The 21,321-nt window shown below is 36.4% G+C and overlaps 1 protein-coding gene across 1 annotated transcript in view; it reads right to left on the bottom strand.

The window, feature by feature from the left end:
- nbeab (neurobeachin b) overlaps positions 1-21,321 on the bottom strand; it is a 291,762-nt gene that overhangs the window by 155,344 nt on the left and 115,097 nt on the right. Inside the window, exons 15-29 of the mRNA XM_016568737.1 lie at positions 19,279-19,376; positions 18,674-18,766; positions 15,838-15,946; positions 14,748-14,829; positions 14,379-14,502; positions 12,440-12,632; positions 10,864-11,820; positions 8,507-8,724; positions 8,056-8,209; positions 7,830-7,838; positions 6,432-6,612; positions 5,757-5,881; positions 5,191-5,298; positions 4,203-4,371; positions 2,383-2,824 (exon numbers count right to left, since the gene is read on the bottom strand). Coding sequence (XP_016424223.1) covers positions 2,383-2,824; positions 4,203-4,371; positions 5,191-5,298; positions 5,757-5,881; positions 6,432-6,612; positions 7,830-7,838; positions 8,056-8,209; positions 8,507-8,724; positions 10,864-11,820; positions 12,440-12,632; positions 14,379-14,502; positions 14,748-14,829; positions 15,838-15,946; positions 18,674-18,766; positions 19,279-19,376 — 3,062 coding nt within the window. The remainder of the gene's footprint in view (positions 1-2,382; positions 2,825-4,202; positions 4,372-5,190; positions 5,299-5,756; positions 5,882-6,431; positions 6,613-7,829; positions 7,839-8,055; positions 8,210-8,506; positions 8,725-10,863; positions 11,821-12,439; positions 12,633-14,378; positions 14,503-14,747; positions 14,830-15,837; positions 15,947-18,673; positions 18,767-19,278; positions 19,377-21,321) is intronic.

Genomic DNA, 21,321 nt, shown 5'->3' with positions numbered 1-21,321 from the left:
ATGAGACGCGAGTGCAGCAGTCATATTTGTCCGTGTAAAAATGTGCTGAATATGCGTTCTGTGTGAATGGCTTGGTTTCGGTTTTAATCTAATCAAGATCTTCTACGCATTGAGCTACTATATTTCTCTAATATTTTGAACGAATAACACAGCAGCGGCGCGTCTCGTGGGCTAGACTAACAAAACATTAAAATGCAACATCACTTACATCATTATCACCGCATCTCGCGCTCCACTGATGACGCTCCCTGATGCACTCCTATTTTAAATTCAACTAATATTCATTTTTTTAATTCACGCTTCTGTCCTCCGTCACGTCATCACTAAACACCAGTAACCCAGAGTCACTGGAAGCCATGCTCGCTCATGCCATCACACTCCTCCACCATGTTTCACAGATCATGTTGTATGCTTTGGATCATGAGCGGTTCCAAGTCTTCTCCATACTTTTTTCTTCCCGTCATTCTGGTACAGGTTGATCTTAATTTCAGCCGTCCAAACAATTTTTTTTCCAGAAGTGGTCTGGCTTTTTTAGATGTTTTTGGCAAAGACTGTTGTCCTCCATGGACATCCAGGCCTTTTTATTGTTGCTGAGCTCACCAGTGCGTTCTTTTTTCTCAGAATGTACCAAACTGTTGATTTGGCCACTCCTGATGCTCCTGCTATCTCTCTAATGGATTTATTTTGTTTATTTTGTTTATTTTGAAGCCTAACAATTGTCTGTTTCACTTGTATGGAGAGCTTCTTTGACCGCATGATGTGGATTCACAGCAGCAGCTTCCAAATGCAAATGGCACACTTAGAATCAACTCCAGACCTTTTACCTGCTTAATTGATGTAGAAATAACAAAGGAATAGCCCACCGCTGTCCATGAAACAGCCCTTGAAAAGGGGGACCATTATGAACAAATCATCAAGCATGCTATACAAGAATTCAAGACAGAGACTTATTAAGCGTTTAAGACCGCGAAACCCTCCTCCCATCCAGCTGGAGATAATTTCTAGCCAAAGTGAGCAGGTTATTATCAAAAAATTTCCATTTACACAATTTCTGTTTACATATGTTGATTTTGGCCAGCCATGAACAGCAACAGCTTTGCAGCGCAACTGAAGACATGTGTTAAGAGCAGAGACAAATCACCCTGAGATTTTATCTGGCCTTGGAATGTAAACACGCCACAAAACGCTCAAACACATCTCTGAGACATTTTCAAACACAGCAATTCTTCCTGATAGAAAGTATGGGGAATTTAAAGTGAGTTATAGCTTGCTTATGACCAAGAAAATCATTATGGCCATTCCTCAGGGAAAAGACTAATCCAAGAATTCATCATGGTTTGACTGTGATGTATTGTGTAGTGTTTAGAGGCACGGAAGGGATCGCAAGCACACAGAAAAGGTCACTGTACTTTTAAGGGCTTTGTACGTATACATCTGCAGTAAATGGGCTACTTTAGTGCTATTGGTGACAAGAAACATTCAATCACGGTAAAGCCACTTGATTTCACACTGGCACCCATGCTGATGTATACTGCTGACTCCTAGTGGAGGTTCATATCATTACACTTCACTTATAGCAAAATTCTGTCATTATTTACTCACCCTCATGTTGTTCCAAACCTGTATGACTTCAGTTCTTCTGTGGAACACAAAAGAAAATATTCTGAAGAATGTTCATAACCAAACACTTTTGTTTCCATACAATGGAAGTCAATGGGAAACGGAATGGTTTGGTTACCAACATTTTCAAAATATCTTATTTTGTGGTTTTCAGAAGAAATAAAGTCACACAGGTTTCAAACATGACGTGAGTAAATAACGAACACAAGTACAAGTAACACAAGTACAACACAAGTAAAGCTCAATCGACAGCTTTTGTAGGATATGTTGTAGGTTTATTATTATAATAAAGTTTTTTGTTTTTTTTTTAAAGATGGTGAGGCACTTTCAATGGCTGTAAATGGGGACAATTTTTTGAGGATTTAAAAGCAGAAATGTGAAGCTTATAATTTTATAAAAAGCACTTACATTAATTCTTCTGTTTATACCTATGTGTTATTTAAGTTGTTTAAATCATTTTTACATTCATTTTAGCATGGTAAAATTGGATATAAAAAACAGCTCAACAGCTTTTTTTACGCTGAAATCAGCATATTTTATGTCTTGTGGTTATACTATTGAATCAGTGAGCATGTTAAAGTTTATGAATTGGACCCCTTTCACTTACAAGTGCTTCACTGTCGCCTACAGTAGATCTTTGCATTATTTAAAGAACAGGAGAGACAAGTAGGAACTAATTATCAACATTATGCCACAAATTCCATCAACTGAACTTGTACCAAACCCACACTAGTCTGCATTGTGACAATGAGAAGACAGTACCTGTCAAAGGAATGGAACTGCATGGGTAACATGGCTTGGGCTTCCCTCTTCATGGCCTGATGGTCAGGGTATGGCAGGGTGTCTAGCCCGCTCTCTGTGGTCTCCACAGGAGCTGCTACCAGGCTCTTCAGGATTTCCTTGACATTGATGCCTTTGTTGGACTGGCTAATGCTGGAGATGGACGAGGCGGGTTTGAGGTGATCCACAGTCGAAGGCTCAGTCAAGCTCTCCTGTGACCTGGCCTCTGATGACAGTGTGCAGAACAGCCCACTCATGCCGTTCGGACCACCCATGGTATGGTCCAGGTCAGCCCCGTTCATCACACTGGACACCTGGTCGTCACCCAGTCCTGAGTCTGAGTGAGGGAGGGATGATTCCTGACGGGACTCCTCCAGCACACTAACAGCATCCCTGCGACTGTCAGAGAGGGCTGATGGGTGCTCTGAGGGCCATATATCAGAGTGTAGAAAATGAATAGAATATAACAGAAATCAGAGATGATCAGAAAATGATCACTAGAATTACTAGAAGTTTTTGAAATCATTATTTTATCAAAGTTATGACATTACACTCACTCACAACATGTCAGATGACAACTTAATACTTCATAAAGATCTCAATCAACCAATCAAATTTGAATGATTTCTGAAGGATCATGTGACACTGAACACTGGAGTAATGATGCTGAAAATTTATCTTTGATCACAGAAAACAGTTATTTTAAATAGTAAAAATATTTCACAATATTACTGCTTTTGCTGTATTTTGGATCAAATAAATGCAGGCTTGGTAAGCAGAAGATAATTCTTTTAAAAAAACATTTAAAACCTTGACTGGTAGTGTAAGAAAATTTTAAGACAGGTATACATTTCTGATCCAAATATACCAAATTGTCTGAGCACAATGACAAAGTCCTTCAAAAATACTTGCAGTCAGACACTTTAACACGCATCCACTTTCATCCAATATAATAAACTCAAGCCCTTGCAGACAAGACCACTCTGTCTCCAATCTCTTGCTTGTCTTTATCCAGATGTTGGGCATTTCTCAGTAATTTTAATCAACAGCCTTTAGCAAGGTCAGCGGGGCCCGATTCAGCTATAAAGTACATCTGAATGCTGATTTGGGTGCAGACAATGGCCTGCTACATGCTGTTTGGAAAAATTCCCATCCATAGCCTTTCTTCCCTGAAATTTATGAGGGTGACGCAGCGTAGTGCCTCAGCCTCTATGATCCCATTCTCCTCTGGTGGATTGCTTTCCTAATGGGCACTGACAGATGGGGCTGGAAATAGCAGCGCTGCCCCTGCCTCTGCATGCTCGTTTTTCATGGATCTTCTTTCTTTATACTCGTTCTTCTCTTTCTCACTCTCTATTCTTTTCACTATACTTTCCCAACAAAAACCAGTCGGAAATAAACACATCTTACATTTCAATTAGTTCTTTGATGCATCCTTCAAACTACTGGACATTCGCCCAATTTTGTGACCGTTTTACAGACAAAGCCAGCAGTGATTTCCTTTAAGAATTCTGTGAGGGATGCATGTTTAATTTCATGCGGGATAATTAGTGGAGCTTATGAATAATAGATGTGGGAGGTGGTGAAGAGAAATGTGTTTGACACCAGCTTGAGACGGACCCTGTGGAGACCTACATTTTTTCCGATATAATTTGTATCTAGTATGAGACAGAAAAACTACCTGGCTAATGGTATTAGAAGACATTTGTAATGCAAATAAGCAATGCAAATTGTATTGTAAATATATGTCAGTAAGTGGCATTAAGCTACGCCAACAAATATAACATTAGCCACTACAACACCTGTGCTGGTGGGGGAATTTATCTCATGCCGAATGCCTCTTCCTGACTGGCTGATAGACCTGACCGTCTCCCGCTGGGGTTCCAGGATGTCCCGGTACTTCGACACCATCAGCACCGAGATAAAATAGACAACAGCGAGAGCCAGGAACTGGGCCTGCTTACTGTCATCCTGTGGAGCACAACACAAAAACATGAAGGAGGGTACGAAGAAGAGTCAACATTAGACTAAAACATGTCACGCAAAGCAGAAATGCTACTCTGAACTGATTTTGTTTTGTTAGTGCACCGTTTCAACAAAGAATTACAGAGTGACATTTCAAAAATAGCAATAAATGAAAAAAATAATTATGAATGAATGAATATTCAATATTTAATAAAAAAATTTAAAAATCTAATATTAATCTAGAAAAATAATATGAAAATAGTATAACTTAAAATAAAGTAAAGTAAAATAAAATAAAAAAGTATTATATCTAGTGCTGGGCAACAATTAATCGTGATTAATCGTATCCAAAATAAAAGTTTTGTGTACATAATATATGTGTGTGTACTGTGTATATTTATTATGTATATATAAATACACACACATGCATGTATATATTTAAGAAAAATATGTTATGTTGACATATTAAATATATTTATATGAATATAAATGTATAAACTTTTATTTTGGATGTGATTAATCACAATTAATCATTGCCCAGCACTAATTATATATAAATATATTACTTATATGAGTACTACATAATATAAGTTCTAAAGAAAAACGAAGCATTTTTCACTTCCAAAAACGGTATACTACCGTAAAATTTATGTCCAATACATGTAATGTCCAATACAGTTTTTCACCGTATATAGTGTATAGGGGAATTTACCGTTAACCATTTAACAGGTTTTTACTGTAGCATTTTTACAGTCTTTTACCGTTAAATCCACGGTCATTTTTTACAGTGTATGTATATATTCTGCCTTTGTGACATTAACTCACAACATCGCGAAAGACAGCAGCTCGCAGACGGTTGATGTCCACGTCTTGCAGAAGTCGGTCCGGGTCCTTAATTGGAGAAACATTACTTGGAAAATTTTCTATGGTGGTCTAAGGCAAGAAAAGCAGACATTTTAAACAGACACTTAACACTTTAATTTAATTTAACAGTTGTCACACTGCAGATCTCGTTTACACATTCACACCATACCCACAGCACCAAATCACACATAACGTGACAATGTTAAAACAAATGTGGCAAGACACCACATACTGTACTTTCACTCTTTAACAAATACAGCTTGAACACAGAGTAGACTACATGTTAAATGTCATAATACATGTATAAAAAAAAGTAAAGTAAAAGTAAAAAAACAATCTTAAAACAATTTAATTGTGTCACAAATGACATAAATTTCAAGTATTATTTATATTACATAAATTATAGATATCACTTTACTTTTGGACAAAACGCCTGCAACAAGAAACCCCTAATTGCATAGTGAGATTACAGAAATTGTGTTTAGTGCTTGGATGCAGTGTAGCAGAGTGTGCAGTAGAGTGGGTACCTTGCTGGCCATGGAAACACTTTGCAGGCCCTCCTGAGACTTACTGGAAGACAAGGTGGACTTCAGACTTCTGTCCCTCTGACGCTGACGACACTCTAAACAGTTCCTCACAGCCACACAACATACTGAGACAGAGAGAAAGAAAGAACACCAAATATAATAGTAAAAGGGTGGACAAAGAAGAATGGAGGAGGAAAATCATAAATTTACATAAAATAATTGTAAATAAACTACAAAACTGAATCATTTGATTCTGGGTGCTGATTGATCAATATAGTGTCCCAATATATGGGCTCCCTGAATTATAGTGACAACCCTGCTTGTATCTCATTGCTTAAATGCGTAATATAATATAATATAATATAATATAATATAATATAATATAGTATAGTATAGTATAATATAATAATATGGATAATTTTTAAACTTATGTAGAATTTTTTTTTTGCATAATATAATGATATAATATACTTTCTAAAAGAAAATCAAGTGAAAAAAAACATAATACTTTCTTTTTAATATACAAGAGTATAGAATACAAGATTAAAATATTTAAAATGACTGAAAAAGAAAGTCAGAAAGGTGGTCGGAAAAGTCTTAAGACATTCAGCATAAAGAAAATTTGTTTTCTTCTTTAAAATGTGTCTTGACACGCGCATACGCATATACACACACCTAGTCTGAGGCACTGTCGCATCAGTCCACCTGAGGACATGTTTTTCTCAGCTTCAATCTCGCTGAAGTTGAGTGAACTTGCAAAGACCAGCACATCGACCATGGCCATCAGCCGGGTCAGAAAGATCACGGCCGTCTCAGACGACATGCCCTGCGTCGCCTCAATGCCTTCCATTTCAGTCTGACACAGACACACACAATAATCAAGAACACAAAGTGTACTGTCTGATGTCACAGCAAGTCTGTTAACACATTTTGTTATAACACTGATCAGTCATTATCTTCAGGCTGAGAATGAGGTGTATTGGGTAAAATGTGCCAAACAGGATGAGACGGGTCATGCAACGTTTTGGCAGGTGTTTTCTAGGATGCAGGATTGCCCGTGGCAGACCATTTTTATTTTGAGATGTGGTGCACTGAAACGTAACATTAGAGAGTTTTAATCTGAGAAAAATGAATTCAAACCTCCCCAACCAAGCTACACTACCACTCAAAAGTTTAGGGTCGGTAAGATTTCTGTGTTTTTGAAAGATGTCTTTTATGTTCCCCTAGGCTGCAATTACTTAATCAAAAATACATTAAATACTGTCTTATTGTGACATATTATTACCATTTAATATAACTGTTTTCTATTTTAATATAATTTAAAATATAAATTATTCCTGTGATAGCGAAGTTACATTTTCAACAGCCATACTCCAGTCTTCTGTGTCACAGTGCTCAAGAAACATTTCACCTTATTATTAATGCTGAAATATAGGTTTCTTTTATTTCTGTGTAGACAATGACACCTTTGTTTTAGGATAGAAATAGAATAAAATAGAAAAAGGAATATACAATTCCAAAGAACAGCATTTGTTTAAAATAGAAATCCTTTTGTAACATTATAAATATAAATGTATTTACTGATCAAAGCAATGCTAGTTAAAAGTAAAAAAATAAAAAATAATACTTTTATAAAACATAAAAGTATAATAATATAATATAATATAAAAGTATTAATTAAAAATATTTTTTTTACTGACCCCAAACTTTTGAACAGTATGTGGATTAAAAAATAAATAAATAAATAAAATTGGAAATTGTATATGAAATCCAATTAGCCCAACTCTGTGAGAACTAGCATTGATTTTCAATATGTAAGTGCATTAAAACAAAAATTAGCAATTCAAAAAAAGAAACCTCAACCTTTGACTGAAACCTTAATGGAAAGTAGCTACCGTGAACTAAGCTTTTAATAGTCAGTATATCCATATCCTGTATTAAAAAAAGAAAGAAAGAAAAAAAATAATTTACGTATAACTCTTAAGGGCTATGAGAAAGTATGACATCCATGAGTGAGAGAAAATGGAAATGAACCACAGAACATTACAAATATACTAATGTCTTGGTACTAACCTTGGAATTCTTTGCGTAAACAAGAAGATAAAAAAAGTAAAAAGAAAATTTTATTAAAATACACTCAGCAGTAAATAATGTACATAAAATTAGGTAACATAAGGTGGCAGCATCATCCCTGATGCATTCTGTTATTTAAATTTTAGCTTCTATTTGAAGAGCTTGGCTTGCAGTGATCTATGATGACCACTGGATGGAAGTATTGTCAAATGTCTGGCGCACTCACAGAGGGAGAGGTGGCGGCGGACAGCAGGGGAAGGATTCCTCCACAGGCCATGATGATGTTATCCACCATCTGCGAGATCAGGTGAATAGTGTTGTGCACAAAGATTATGTTCTCGTTGCTGTTGACAAAGTCCATGATGGATTTTGTTGAATGACTGTGAGGGGCAAGACAAAAACAAAGATGAAAAGATTTACATCGCAATAACACAATAGATTTTTGTTGATTATGACTCCATCAGAGTAGACAGCGTAATGTTTTTGAGATGAACAAAAAAACAAATGGCTACTGACAGAGTTACAGTTCATTCGACATAGAAAACAAATTTCTACTATACAAAAAACACCAGAAAACATAGTATTTGAAAATGTGACTGTACTAGGACCTTGTTTTTGTTCGAGTCCAATTAAGTATGACATCTACTCCACAGTCAGAGTAAATTGTAGCCACTGACCTTCTCCAAATGTGTACGTCTGCTTCTAGGTCAAAGAGCAGATCCGTAAGTAAACGCTGGTGCATTGGGGACCACTTGAACTCTGGGATACGGAACATGGTGGTGCGGGGACCGGGACTGAACTGTCGACGCTGCTCTTCTGTCATCGGCATGCCTCTAAAACCCAGATCTACTCGCAGATCTCTATCCAGATGACTACCAGAACGACCGTGCAAACTCTGAAAGCAAAGAAATAGTTTTAATACCCAAAGCTTATGCACTTTAAACGCAATGCACCCTTAGAAAATGTATATGGCATTGGCAGATTTCGAGAGGTGTAGTAAAGAAGCAGTTGTGTAAAACGTGCAGTGGCATGGAGGTGATATTGTGTTTGTCCTTGCAAAAAAAAAAAAACTACAAAAAAACCTTCATGCTGGGAACATCTTTAAAGACTTATATTTTCTAAAAAAAAAAAAAAGCCAGCTGTAAGCTGAAGGTATGACATTTCTTGAGGCAAGTTTTTTGTTTCAAGCTGCAGAATGCATCTTCCTCTAGGGTCTTCGATATATAACACAACACCTCAAAAGCAAGTTTGGCAGGCATAAAAATGTCAAAGAATGAACCCTCTTAAATTTGAATGTTTTTAAAGAAAATTCTGTCCTTCAAACTACAGAACATACCAATATCATCATAGTTTTGTAAAATAAAAAAGTGACATAATAAAACAGCCATGGCATACATTTCAAAGAGTCAAACATATAATTAAGATATTTTAACTGAAAGGCTGAACTGTGTTTTCAGCACATTTTCACAAAGGTAAGGTCAATTTATTAATTTATTAATTACTAAACAGGATATATTAAAATATATTAATATCATTTTTTTTTATTTTGTAACAAAATAGATTTCATCTTTAGAACTTTTATCTAAAATGTCCCTAAAATCAGTTAATAAATGTATAATTTACATACAGAAATGTTACAATTAATGAATGAATGTGACAACTCCAAAGTACACTACCATTCAAGTCTGGGGTCTTTGCATGTTCTTGAAAGAAGTCTCTTATACTAACCAAGGATGTATTTAATTGATAAAGAAAAAAACAAAACAAAAAACACAGGAATACTGTAAAATATTATAACAATTTAAAATAACTGTTTTCCATTTTAATATATTTTAAAATGGGTATCGGTGCATCCCTATTATCAATGTTGAAAACAATTGTGCGGTTTAAAAATATTGTGGAAAACTGATACATATTTTCAGGATGCTTTGATAAATAGAAAGTTTAAAAGAACAGCATTTATTTTTACAGAACAAATAAATAATAATGCTGTCAATCTATAAAAAAATGTACTAATTAATCAATTAATTAATCATATTTTTTCTTAAATTAATCAAGATTAATCATGATTAATCCCACCTAACATTAAAGTTTTTAAATATAGTATTTTTATATCGCAATAATTTCACATTTAATCTTCAAATGAATGTAGAAACAACATGAAGACAGTATATTTTTAATATTTGTTTAGTGGCATCTTTTTTTAATGACTGAAGGCGTGATACCAATACTACTGATGTCTCTTGGAAATTTAAACAAATATTTAACCATTGGATATAGCCATTCATCAGTACAGTATAATTGAGAGCTATCAATTTTAACATTTATTAGACTTGTTATATAAAATAACTTCCAATTTAAGTGAACTTAAAACAATCTTCACATAAACCCATTATAATAAATGTCATATTTACCTGTGCCCTTCAGCAAGTAGGAAATATACAGAAATTGAATAAAGTTATCAAGCACTAAATTTTAAATGAAATATAGATGAATCCTTAAAGCTACAAAAGTTACTGATTTTCTATTTTTTTTTATTTTTTCTTTTGTTCTTTGATTAACAGACATCACAGCAGGATTCTTAGGTTATTTGGCTGCTATTACTTTAAGAGCTGCCTCTGCTGAACGTGACGCGACTCTGACAAGCATGCTCGTAGTTTCATTTGAGTTTTAATATGAAATGATACAGGCCACAGCGCACGCCGCTGTATTTTTGAGTGTAAATGAAGAGCAGGCACTACGAGCATAACGTATGTGCATCTGAGAGTGCATCTGAAAAGTGTCCTGTTTGATGTGGTCGTAAAGACGTTCCACTTCTAAATAAACGCAATTCCTGTCAAAAAGCAGCTGTTGTTAGTAGGGCGGCCAACCCTATCTCCGCCACTTCGTTAACTGCGTTACATATTTTTAACACCGTTAAACTGGAAAAATTAATTGCAAGAGTTAACGTGTTAATTTTGACAGCACTAATAAATAATGAATAAATAAATAAATGTACTGACCCCAGACTAGTACAGATTGCCAACATAGTTACCTGTGTTGTAGCAGTAGTCTGAATCTTCTTCACCTCTTTATCTTTGCCATCATCTGATTTCTCTGTGTCTGATGTGGTGCTGGTAACATCTGCAGTGCTCTTTACCCCAGAAACCCTTGGCTCCAGATCTACTGCCACCGTCTCTATCTGCCCTGGGCATTTAGACAGGCTTTCCCCTTCAGAGACACTAAAACCACTCATCTTAAAGCTGTCATCCTCCAAAGCTGTTGGGTTAGTGTCCAACTCTTTCGAGCTCTTCACCATGAGAGCCAAAAGCCCAAGGTCTGCACTAGAGCTGGTATGGACCTGAGGTTCCACTCCTGAGAGCGGAAGAGGTTCAGATGGTCCCATTTCAGGAAGGAGGTTTTCTCCCGAGCTGGTCGCCATCGTGCCAAAGAGGAAGGTGTTGCTGCTGGGAATGGCATCTTTTTCGTCAGCCAGTGTGATGAGAGGACCTGAGCTTTTGTCTTCTATGGTGGCTTTGGGTACCAGAACGCTGTTTACACTGCTGTTTAGCTTCTCCACTGCAGCTGAGTAGACGTTATCCAGAAGAGAGTCCACTTCCACCAAGCCTCCATTTTCAGTGACAGGCAGGAGGTCCATGTCGTCCATCTTGACCTCTGTGGCCTCAACCTTCTCAGCTTTGATATCGACAAGCAGGTCATGAACTTCCACATGGACACCTGATGCTGGGTTCTCCTCATCCAAACATTTAGTTTCAGACAAGAGGTTCCGCCCCGATTCAGTCGTCTCTGGTTCATCCGCTTCACTCTCAGGAGTCTGAGTTTGGGAATCCGGGTCCAGCTCCAGAGTGCCTTTAATGGCCGAAGCCTGGGCAGAAAGCCCCGAAATGGTGCTGACAAGACCCTTCTTCCCTTTCTTAATGTTCTCCTCTTCCTGTCGCTGGTATTCCTCATACATTTGAGCTAAATATTCCTTGTGAGCTTCATATGTCACCTGCCAAACAAAGAGTTGTGACAAGTTTAGACTTCTTAAATGCAAACTTCCTGAAAAGTTTAAAGTGAAAAAAAAAAAGAAAAAGTTACACAGGTCTGGTTATGATGACACAAAACAAATGAGATACTAAAAAAATACATATTTATTTGAAAAATCCATCCGTTTGAGTCTATCTATCTATCTATCTATCCATGTCTATGCATCTATCCATCCCATCTACATATATCTATAAATCCATCCATCCATCCATCATCCATCCGTTTGAGTTCTATCTATCTATCTATCTATCTATCTGTCTGTCTGTCTGTCTGTCTATCTATCTATCTATCTATCCAATCAATCCATCTATAAATCTGCCTTGACTAATGTTGCTTTTTTAAATGTAAAGATATATGAATTTAAATATCATTTTCCATTCATTTAATTTCTACTTCCTTACATTAACATTTGAATTGTATTCCAAATGAAATTCTCACATTTTTGGAGCCCACTGTATTGTTCATCTGGATTATATCACCCATCCCTGCTTTCTAGATATCCACATCAGTACTGGCCAATGGAAAAGCTCACAAGTTCTACCACTATACTGTTGTTCAGCTGATGAAAACTGTTTATTTACTTTGGAGTGGGCTATGGAGAGTGTGTCCACCCACACACGCCAGCCGCCCCACTCATGCTTGATGGCGTGGTAGAGAAGAATCCGGAAGATGTTGTAAACCATCTCAGTGATCTTCTGCTCCTCTGAGTTCTTAGGGTTAATGTAGCCGAGAGAGAACATCCAATCCTGCCAAACGGAACACTGCAGCAGACACCTGTCACACAGAAAATGAGATGGATTAAGCTTGCGGCAGTCACTCGTGTTAAATCCTCCCTCTCCTCCACAAACATCTTTTTTAACACCCTCAAACGACACTCAAAGTTGGAACCTAATTCACAAACCGACAAGTAACACAAAGCAATTTCAGCCCCAACCTCCATTAAACTTCAGATCTGCGAGGTACCGCTAAGAATGACTGGCAGCTACTTGAATAACACCTGAAGCACTTTGTGTTATTCACTGTCATTTTTTTCTCAGTGCATTGTGGCATAATAAATGGACCTTTGACTGAGGCAGAATTAATTAAACTTGTTCCTTTTGCTGAAACACTCCAGGTTGTAAGATTGGAGTAAGGATGATTTAATTTCGAACCCATCCCAACCGGCTAGCAAGCGGTAAAGCTACAGCGTGTAAACCATCGTTACAGGATTAGTTCACCCTGAAATGAAAATCGTCATATTTTACTAACCCAACTTTCCTTATTCAGTGGAACACCAAAAGGAACATTTTTGAAGAATTGAATTGGTCGCTTTACAACGAAAATTAATGGGGACTTCAAGGCTTCCAAGGGACTTTACAAAAAGGACTCCAATAAAAGTGGTCCAAACTAATTCTGCATTATATTCAAAGTCTTTCAAAGTCGCACAATCAATCTGTGTGAGGAATAAACCAAAACTGAATTTGTTATCTACAGTAAAGCTTGACATCTGCACTAGTTCTCCTTGATCAGTTCATGAGCAAAGTACCAACTCTTCTTAAATCAAATATGACTGAACTAGTTCACATAAACTGATCTGGGCTGCACTTCCTAAAAGCATCATAAGCAGATCATAGTAACTGTTGGCACCAGTGGTTTCTACAGTCTATTTCGGTTTAAAATGCTTTAGACTTGTTCAAGAATTGGACTAATTCTGATTCTTGACTCACTGACTCAATGATCTTTCACAGAATTAACTAACTGAAAGGGAAGATTGGAAAAGTGGAAAACAACTTGGAGAATTTCCGCACACAGATCTATTGTATGGCTTCAGAAGAGTTGTGTGAAACACTTTTATGGTGCTTCTGCATCCTTTTTGAAGCTTGAAAACCTTGTTCATTATTCACTGTAATTACATGGAGAACAGTGTGCAGCGCAGTCTTCATAATAATTTCTTTTGCATTTCACAGAAGAAAAAAACCGCTCGGAACGACACAAGGATGAGTAAATAATGACACAATTTTTATTTCAGATGAAATATTCCATTAATAGAGAAGATAAATGTCTGCTCTAGTTACCATCTACTGTTTACAGATGTTTCAGAAAAGCACTTTGGAAACATAATGACTTCATCTAGTCTAAAAAGCTTCTTACTTTCAGTTCTGAGTGGCTCACTGTAGAACTTAATGATGGAGATGATGAAACGTAATAATAACAGCCAATTGAGATTTCAGCACACACTGTGCGGCTGATTTATCTGCCAGACTTGTGACGGCACAGAGGAGCACGTTGCATACGGCTTTGGAGAGAAGAAAAGGAAAACCAACAGCCATAGGACAGCAGCGAAATTGGTGTGGACTCGAATGTCACATGTGAAACATCTGCTGCAAGAGAAACACTGGAATATTAAACGTCACAGGGGTGCCCATTAAACACAACAACAAGGGAGAACGTCACTCTTTTTTCCACTCTCTTTTCTGGTCCGTTCACAAGGCGGTTAATTGCTGTCATGGGGGAAAGGGTGAGAAAGGAAGAGACCCTCACCGTCTGTTCTCACGGCTGTTACTGAAGAGTTTGATCATGTCAGACAGGAAGAGACGCCGCACCTCCATCAGGTCCGCACTGGGTGTGGAGGTCTTCAACAGTGTGGCCACCACCTTAAGAATCACTGAGAACAACGAATGGAAGAACAAGCATTAATCACTCAGAGTTCTGTCTGATTGGCACAGATGTGGACCAATGAGCATGCGGTCTCACTAACTGACACAAATGAAACGGGCATCCCTGGCTGAAGTCTATATGCAGAAGAAAACGTTTAATCATTCGCTAGTAAACTTTTAACTTCCACAGATGACAGTAAGTGTATTAGCACCAGGCCACAAAAAGAATAAATGAGCTGACAGAAAGAATTACTTGGGTTCTGGATCTTCACAGTAGAGTCGGGCTCAGCATGTGGCTTGTGGACGACCTGCGTGCAAACCTGCTCTGTCAAAATCTAGACAGGAAACGGATCAGATGAGACTCATGAATGAAGCGAAACAGGTATATATGGCATAAATCATCATGCACGCTTGTCAAAGGAGGGGGCTTTGTTGAAAACGACGCGTTTGAGAGAGGCGGGGCATAGAGGACCTACAATAATGTACAGTATTTGAAAAATAATGTGTTTTTTGAACATTAAAGCATGTCAACATATTCTGTTACACCAAATACACCAAATAATGATCTTTAAAATAGCATCATACGACCCCTTTAAGTAATTTGAAACATTGCAGGAATAGATTAAGCATCAGTTATTAAGATGGCTTAAAATCTGCAAACTCTACTCAAATATTTTGTGTAATGCAAATGTAACGGAACTGAGTAAACAGTCAAAAGTTAGACGTAAAAACTAACTAAACTGACTCTTAGCGGTTAACTACTAGCTAGAAACAGCATGCTGTGGTGCTATTTTTTAATATGCTACAAAAATGAAAGAAACAACCAAATTAAGATATTTAATGTTACAAAACATTTCTGTTTTTTTTTTTCTAACTTTCTATTCATCAAAGAATCATTAGAAAATGCATCACGGTTCCCACAAAAATATTAAGCAGCACAAATGTTTCATGTGACACTGAAGACTGGAGTAATGCCTGCTGAAAATTCAGCTTTGCCATCACACGACTAAATTAGATCTCACAATATATTAAAATAGAAACCAGTTATTTTAAATTACAATAATATTTGACAATATTACTCTTTACTGTATTAAATAAATGCAGCCTTGGCGAACCTATTTAATTTTTTACCATTAGTGTATATAATATAATAACATTAAATAACATTAAGGACACAAAATGTAATATCTTTGTACAGTATGTACATTTATTATACATATTTATATATTTTTTAATTTATATATTATATTTTAGTTTTGTATATTTTTATATTAACCTGAATATTTCTGCAAGACTGTAATGCTGTATTGAGATCTTGAATAGAAAAAAACACCTAATATTACCTCATATAGTGTGTTGTACGTAGTTATCGACAGTGTGTTGGAGTGCAGCATGAGTCGTTCCCCAAGAAGAGTGAAGAGACTGTTTGTGTGCATTATTTCCACCTTCCTCCTGTGACAAACCACAAACACACAGAAAACATACTGTAGTTTATAACAGAACGTTCAAATGTATCTAGTATGATAAAACAGTGCTGCTTTTTTCCCCCCCACATACGCACGACCGGAAGGAGCGGAAGCGGTCGACTGCAGCATAATAAAAGCTCCGCTGCTTTCGAGCAGTGTGTCGCGCTCAGGGCTTGTAAAGCTCTAAAAACAGCTCAGATAGCTCAGAAGTGTTCATTTAAGGGAAACGGCCTCACGCATGCACTTACACTCACACTAATGCACACACACATATATGCTGTATATTCAGATATACATACAGGGTACATCTGACAATATATAGTGTGCAACGGAAGAAGCGTATTAAAGGCTAACCACTCAACGATGGATACGCTAATGATGACAAAAAGCAAATGTGGATTTTATGTGCACTCTAGTCTAACGGCAGTACAAGTCTGCAAATGTCAGTGGGCTTGTAAAGCTCTAAAAACAGCTCAGATAGCTCAGAAGTGTTCATTTAAGGGAAACGGCCTAACGCATGCACTTACACTCACACTAATGCACACACATATATATGCTGTATATTCAGATATACATACAGGGTACTTCTGACAATATATAGTGTGCAACGGAAGAAGCGTATTAAAGGCGCTCATCCATGAACATGATTTCTGCCCGAGTCCCGTCGGATTGCATCGGCTGTGGGGATGAAGACGACAACTCCCATGATTCTGCACTCAGTCACGGCGTCATCAAACTACGCCTTTGTTTCTTTGTTTATTTTGAATACGCACCCTCTAGCGGCGAAAAATTACATATTGTGCCTTTAAGCAAAAAAAGATTTTGAAATACTACTGTACATGTACTTGCATCAGTGGGCAGGAATGCTTTACATTATTTACATGTGAGCATGACACGGAAACATTATGTAATGCAAAATACAGAGCATAAAGCGAAGACGAGGTGTTTATGGTTGCCGAGCAATGTCAGATCTTAGAACATTAATAAAAATGACATGAGGTTATTAGTGTTTATCAGCTATTTGGCTCATTCAGTCAGAAAAAATTACAGTAAATAACAGTTTAGAGTTTTTTGAGTCTCATGCTTTACATAATGTGAAGCTATTTTAGCACTGATGCTAGACTAATTAATTTTTTATGAATAATGCTATCTTTTGGTTTCATCCATCAAGTTTCAGATAATAAAAAGATTAAAATGAAAGACTCAGCGTGCTTTGCTTATCAGCTCGCGCACATCAGCTATACAGTCGTTAATACTCACTGTTTAACATTATACTCATTGCATACATATACTTCGTAGACATCTTTAATCTCTAATAACTCCATTCTGCTGTCTGTTGTTCTGTTGTAGGTGTTTCATTGTCTGAATATGGCACTTATCACATGTGGTATCGGGGCATTTTAACGAGTACGAGTACGAGTATGAGTACGAGTACAGGAGCTCAGTATCGGGCCCGATACCGTGGTGCATCCCTAAAACGTATAATTCAAAATATGCATTACACATCGTGATTATTATATATACATTTTTTATTTTTATATTAAATTATACTTTTATTTTTCAATTCCAAAAAAAAAATATATATAGTACATTTTTTTTAATTATTACAAATAATAATTTAAAATACAGTAGCGGTCAAAAGCTTATTTTTCTCAGAAGCAACTTCTTTAGCTTTGCCATCACGGGAATAAATTACATTTGACAATATATTAAAATATAAATCACTTATTTTAAATTGTAGTAATATCTCAAAATATTACTCTTTACTGTATCTTTGATTAAATAAATGCAGCCATAAATATGTATGTATGACATACATAAATAAATATGTATGTCATACATACATAAATAGGCTACATACATTTTTTATTTATGTATTATACATTTTAGTTTTGTATATTATTTTATATTAACCTGAATATTCTGAAATGCTGTATTGAGATCCAGAACAGAAATAACAACTTTATATTACTAATAATAATTATAATAAAAAAAAAAAAATAATAATAATACACTAGCGGTCAAACTTTGGAATAATTAAGAATAAAGAAGCAGGAAAAACTGTTTTCAACATTGATAACAATAAGAGATGTTTAAGAGATCTTTAGCAGCAAATCAGAATATTAGAATGATTTCTGAAGGATCATGTGACACTGAAGACTGGAGTAATGGCTGCAGAAAATACAGCTTTGCCATCACAGAAATAAATTACATTTTAAAATATATTCAAACAGTTATTTTAAATTGTAATAGTATTTTATAATATTGCTGATTTATTGTATTTTTAATCAAAAATGCAGCCTTAATGAACATATGAGACTTCATAATTTTTTTGACCACTAGTGTAATTATTTATTAATAATTATTGATAATAATGAATTACTTAAAATTACATACACGTACAGTAAAAAAATGCAATATAAAGACACACTCACAAACAGCAACATACACAATCACACACTAGTTAAAATATAAGGCTTCTAGGTAGAGTATCTCACTATACTGTAAGTACCAAAAGCCCTGGAGCCATATAGAGAACACTTCAAATAGTGAGAAGAACTTTAAAATGTCATAAACACATTACTGACGAGGACTCTGTCCTTATGCAACCACAAATTTCACCTTGTCGGATACACTTGAGAAAAAGATAATGACTCTTGGAAGACTTCATTGTAAATATGTCTCTGGAAAAGAGAAGAATGGATGTACTCACTTGTGGCCTAAGTGTTTGAGGAAATATGCCAGAACTTTCAGAGCCTGAACTCGGATGCTTTCACTCTTAGAAGCCAGTAGTTTGTACACCACCCTGAAAAGAAATGAAATTAAATTATAACTAAAATAAGAAATATTCTGAATTAATTCACTAAATTTTGTCAAAAACCAAGAAACAGTGGGAAAGTGCCAAACACTTTCTTTTTCAATGTGGCTGCTGCTCAAAAAATTAGAAACTGGCAGATAATAATATAATACTCAAGAGGAAACGGCATTGTGTAAAGCACCATGAAGCTGTTCATCAAAGTCATATCAGTTATTTTGAGCCAAACCCAAAACTTCAAAAAGCAAATAACTCTATCAAATCCATCTATATTTCATTAGCTTGACACACAGGGTGTGAGCTTTATCCTGCTTGTCAGAAAAAATAAATAAATATGAAAATATCATTGCAATTCCTATGCCGAGTCTTGTGAATAATTCATGATTGTATCATGTAGGCAAACTCCATCATCGCAGACAAGATGAAATATAATGAAATTTGACTGTGTGTGTGTGTGTGTGTGTGTGTGTGGAGTAAGAGGCTGGTGTGAACTCAGATCTCACCGGATGCCGTTCCTCTGGTCAAATGCGGGAATCATGGAGGCTGGGTGCTCAGACATGAGGGCCACCAGCAGCTGAAGAACATCATGGAGGTTCTCATCCTGAATAGAGTAAAACGCAAGCATTTAATGCAACCCTGTGCTAAATTTTATTCAACTCCAAAACCAAAGTTAAAAGTTTGTACAGGCGTAACTATTCTTTAATGGGACTATTTTCTACATTTTAGAATAACAGTAAAGTATGAAAATTACTAAATAATGGGCATATGGAAAAAACGTACTGACTGGAAAATGTTAACCTATATTTGAGCTTCATTAAAGTCACCACCCTTTGTCTAGATTTGAGTTTTGCTTACTCTTTTCATGGGTTGCATTCTGGGATGCTCAAACAGTACTGAATGAGTCTATAAGTTTTTAAAAAGCTTTTGAAAGACTCTTGCGCTCACCAAGGCTGCATTTATTTTTTTTTTAAAATACAGTAAAAACAGCAATGTTGTGAAATATTATTACAATTTTAAATGAGCATTTTCTGTTTTAATATGTTTTTTTTTTTTAATCATGTGATGGCAAAGCTTAATTTTCAGCAGCCATTATTCCAGTCTTCAGTGTCACATGATCTTTCAGAAATCATTCCAATATGCTGATTTGCTGCTCAATAAATATTTCTTATTACTTTCAATGTTGAAAAGAGTGGTGCTGCTTAATATTTTTGGAAACCGTGATTTTTTTTTAGGATTCTTTGATGAATAGAAAGAACATCATTTTTACAGTATGTGTCTGGTTGTTGGGTGATTTTTCTTTACTACCCGGCCCAAATTAAACATTCAAGAAAATATCTAAAATAATGTTTTATTTTAGTTCTGAAATAAGTAAATAAATAAATATATAAATAAAGTTTATTGATTTTAAAATAATTACACATTCACAGGCACAATTTTAATTGTCTAAGGAACTAATTTCATGAGTTGAGGGGAAAAAATGATTAGAATTAAAATTTTGACTGGAACTGTACTTGAAACTTTCAATAATTCAATTCCACTTAAAGGGATAGTTCACCCAAAAATGAAAATTTGCTGTTTATCGGCTTACCCCCAGGGCATCCAAAATGTAGGTGACTTTGTTTATTCAGTAGAACACAAACAAAGATTTTTAACTCAAACCGTTGCAGTCTGTCAGTCATACAATGGAAGTGAATGGGAACCACAGCTTTGAGAGTAAAAAAAAACATACACAAACAAAACCAAATTAAACCCTGTGGCTCGTGACGATACATTGATGTGTAAAGACACGAAAAGATCGGTCTGTGCAAGAAACTGAACAGTATCTATATAATTTTTTATCTCTGATTTACTGCAATGTCCGAACTGTCCTGAGCGCGTCCTGATCGCGTTCGTGTCTTCTTCTTCAGCCGGGCGTGACGCATCTTCTGCTTCTTCTTGCTATACGGCAGATAGCAGACTTATACGTGCATTACCGCCACCTATCTCTCAAATGGACCATTGACACTCCTAATTGAGATTGTAGATAGAGTGTCAATGGTCCATTTAAGAGATAGGTGGCGGTACTGCACTTATAAGTCTGCGATCTGCCGATCGTTGCGTGTCTTTACACATCAATGTATCGTCACGAGCCGCAGGGTTTAATTTGGTTTTGTTTGTGTATGTTTTTTTTACTCTCAAAGCCGTGATTCCCATTCACTTCCATTATAAGACTGATAGACTGCAACGGTTTGAGTTAAAAATCGTCTCATTCCCTCGGGGAACCATGGTTACATGTGTAACCTAGAGACATTCCCCTTCAGGAACTCGAGCTGCATCGAAACGTTATGGGAACGTGTATGCCCACGCCGCCAGACTTACAAATCCCTGCCTAGTGTGGAAGAGCACAGCTAAGGCGAGAGAAAGGGAGCCAGGAGTGGCGCAGAATGCAGGTAAGAACCTGACAAAGTAAGCGGGGTGGACATCCCGCAGCGTCCTGAAGGCCAACTTCTGGAGGAGTGAGCCTTGACCCCCAAGGGAGAGGGGAGATCAGCGGACTCAAAGCTATG

Source organism: Sinocyclocheilus rhinocerous, unplaced genomic scaffold, assembly GCF_001515625.1.
Source record: "Sinocyclocheilus rhinocerous isolate Xijiao unplaced genomic scaffold, SAMN03320098_v1.1 scaffold1965, whole genome shotgun sequence".
NCBI classification, from domain to species: domain Eukaryota; kingdom Metazoa; phylum Chordata; class Actinopteri; order Cypriniformes; family Cyprinidae; genus Sinocyclocheilus; species Sinocyclocheilus rhinocerous.
This window is presented reverse-complemented; position numbering and strand designations above follow the sequence as displayed.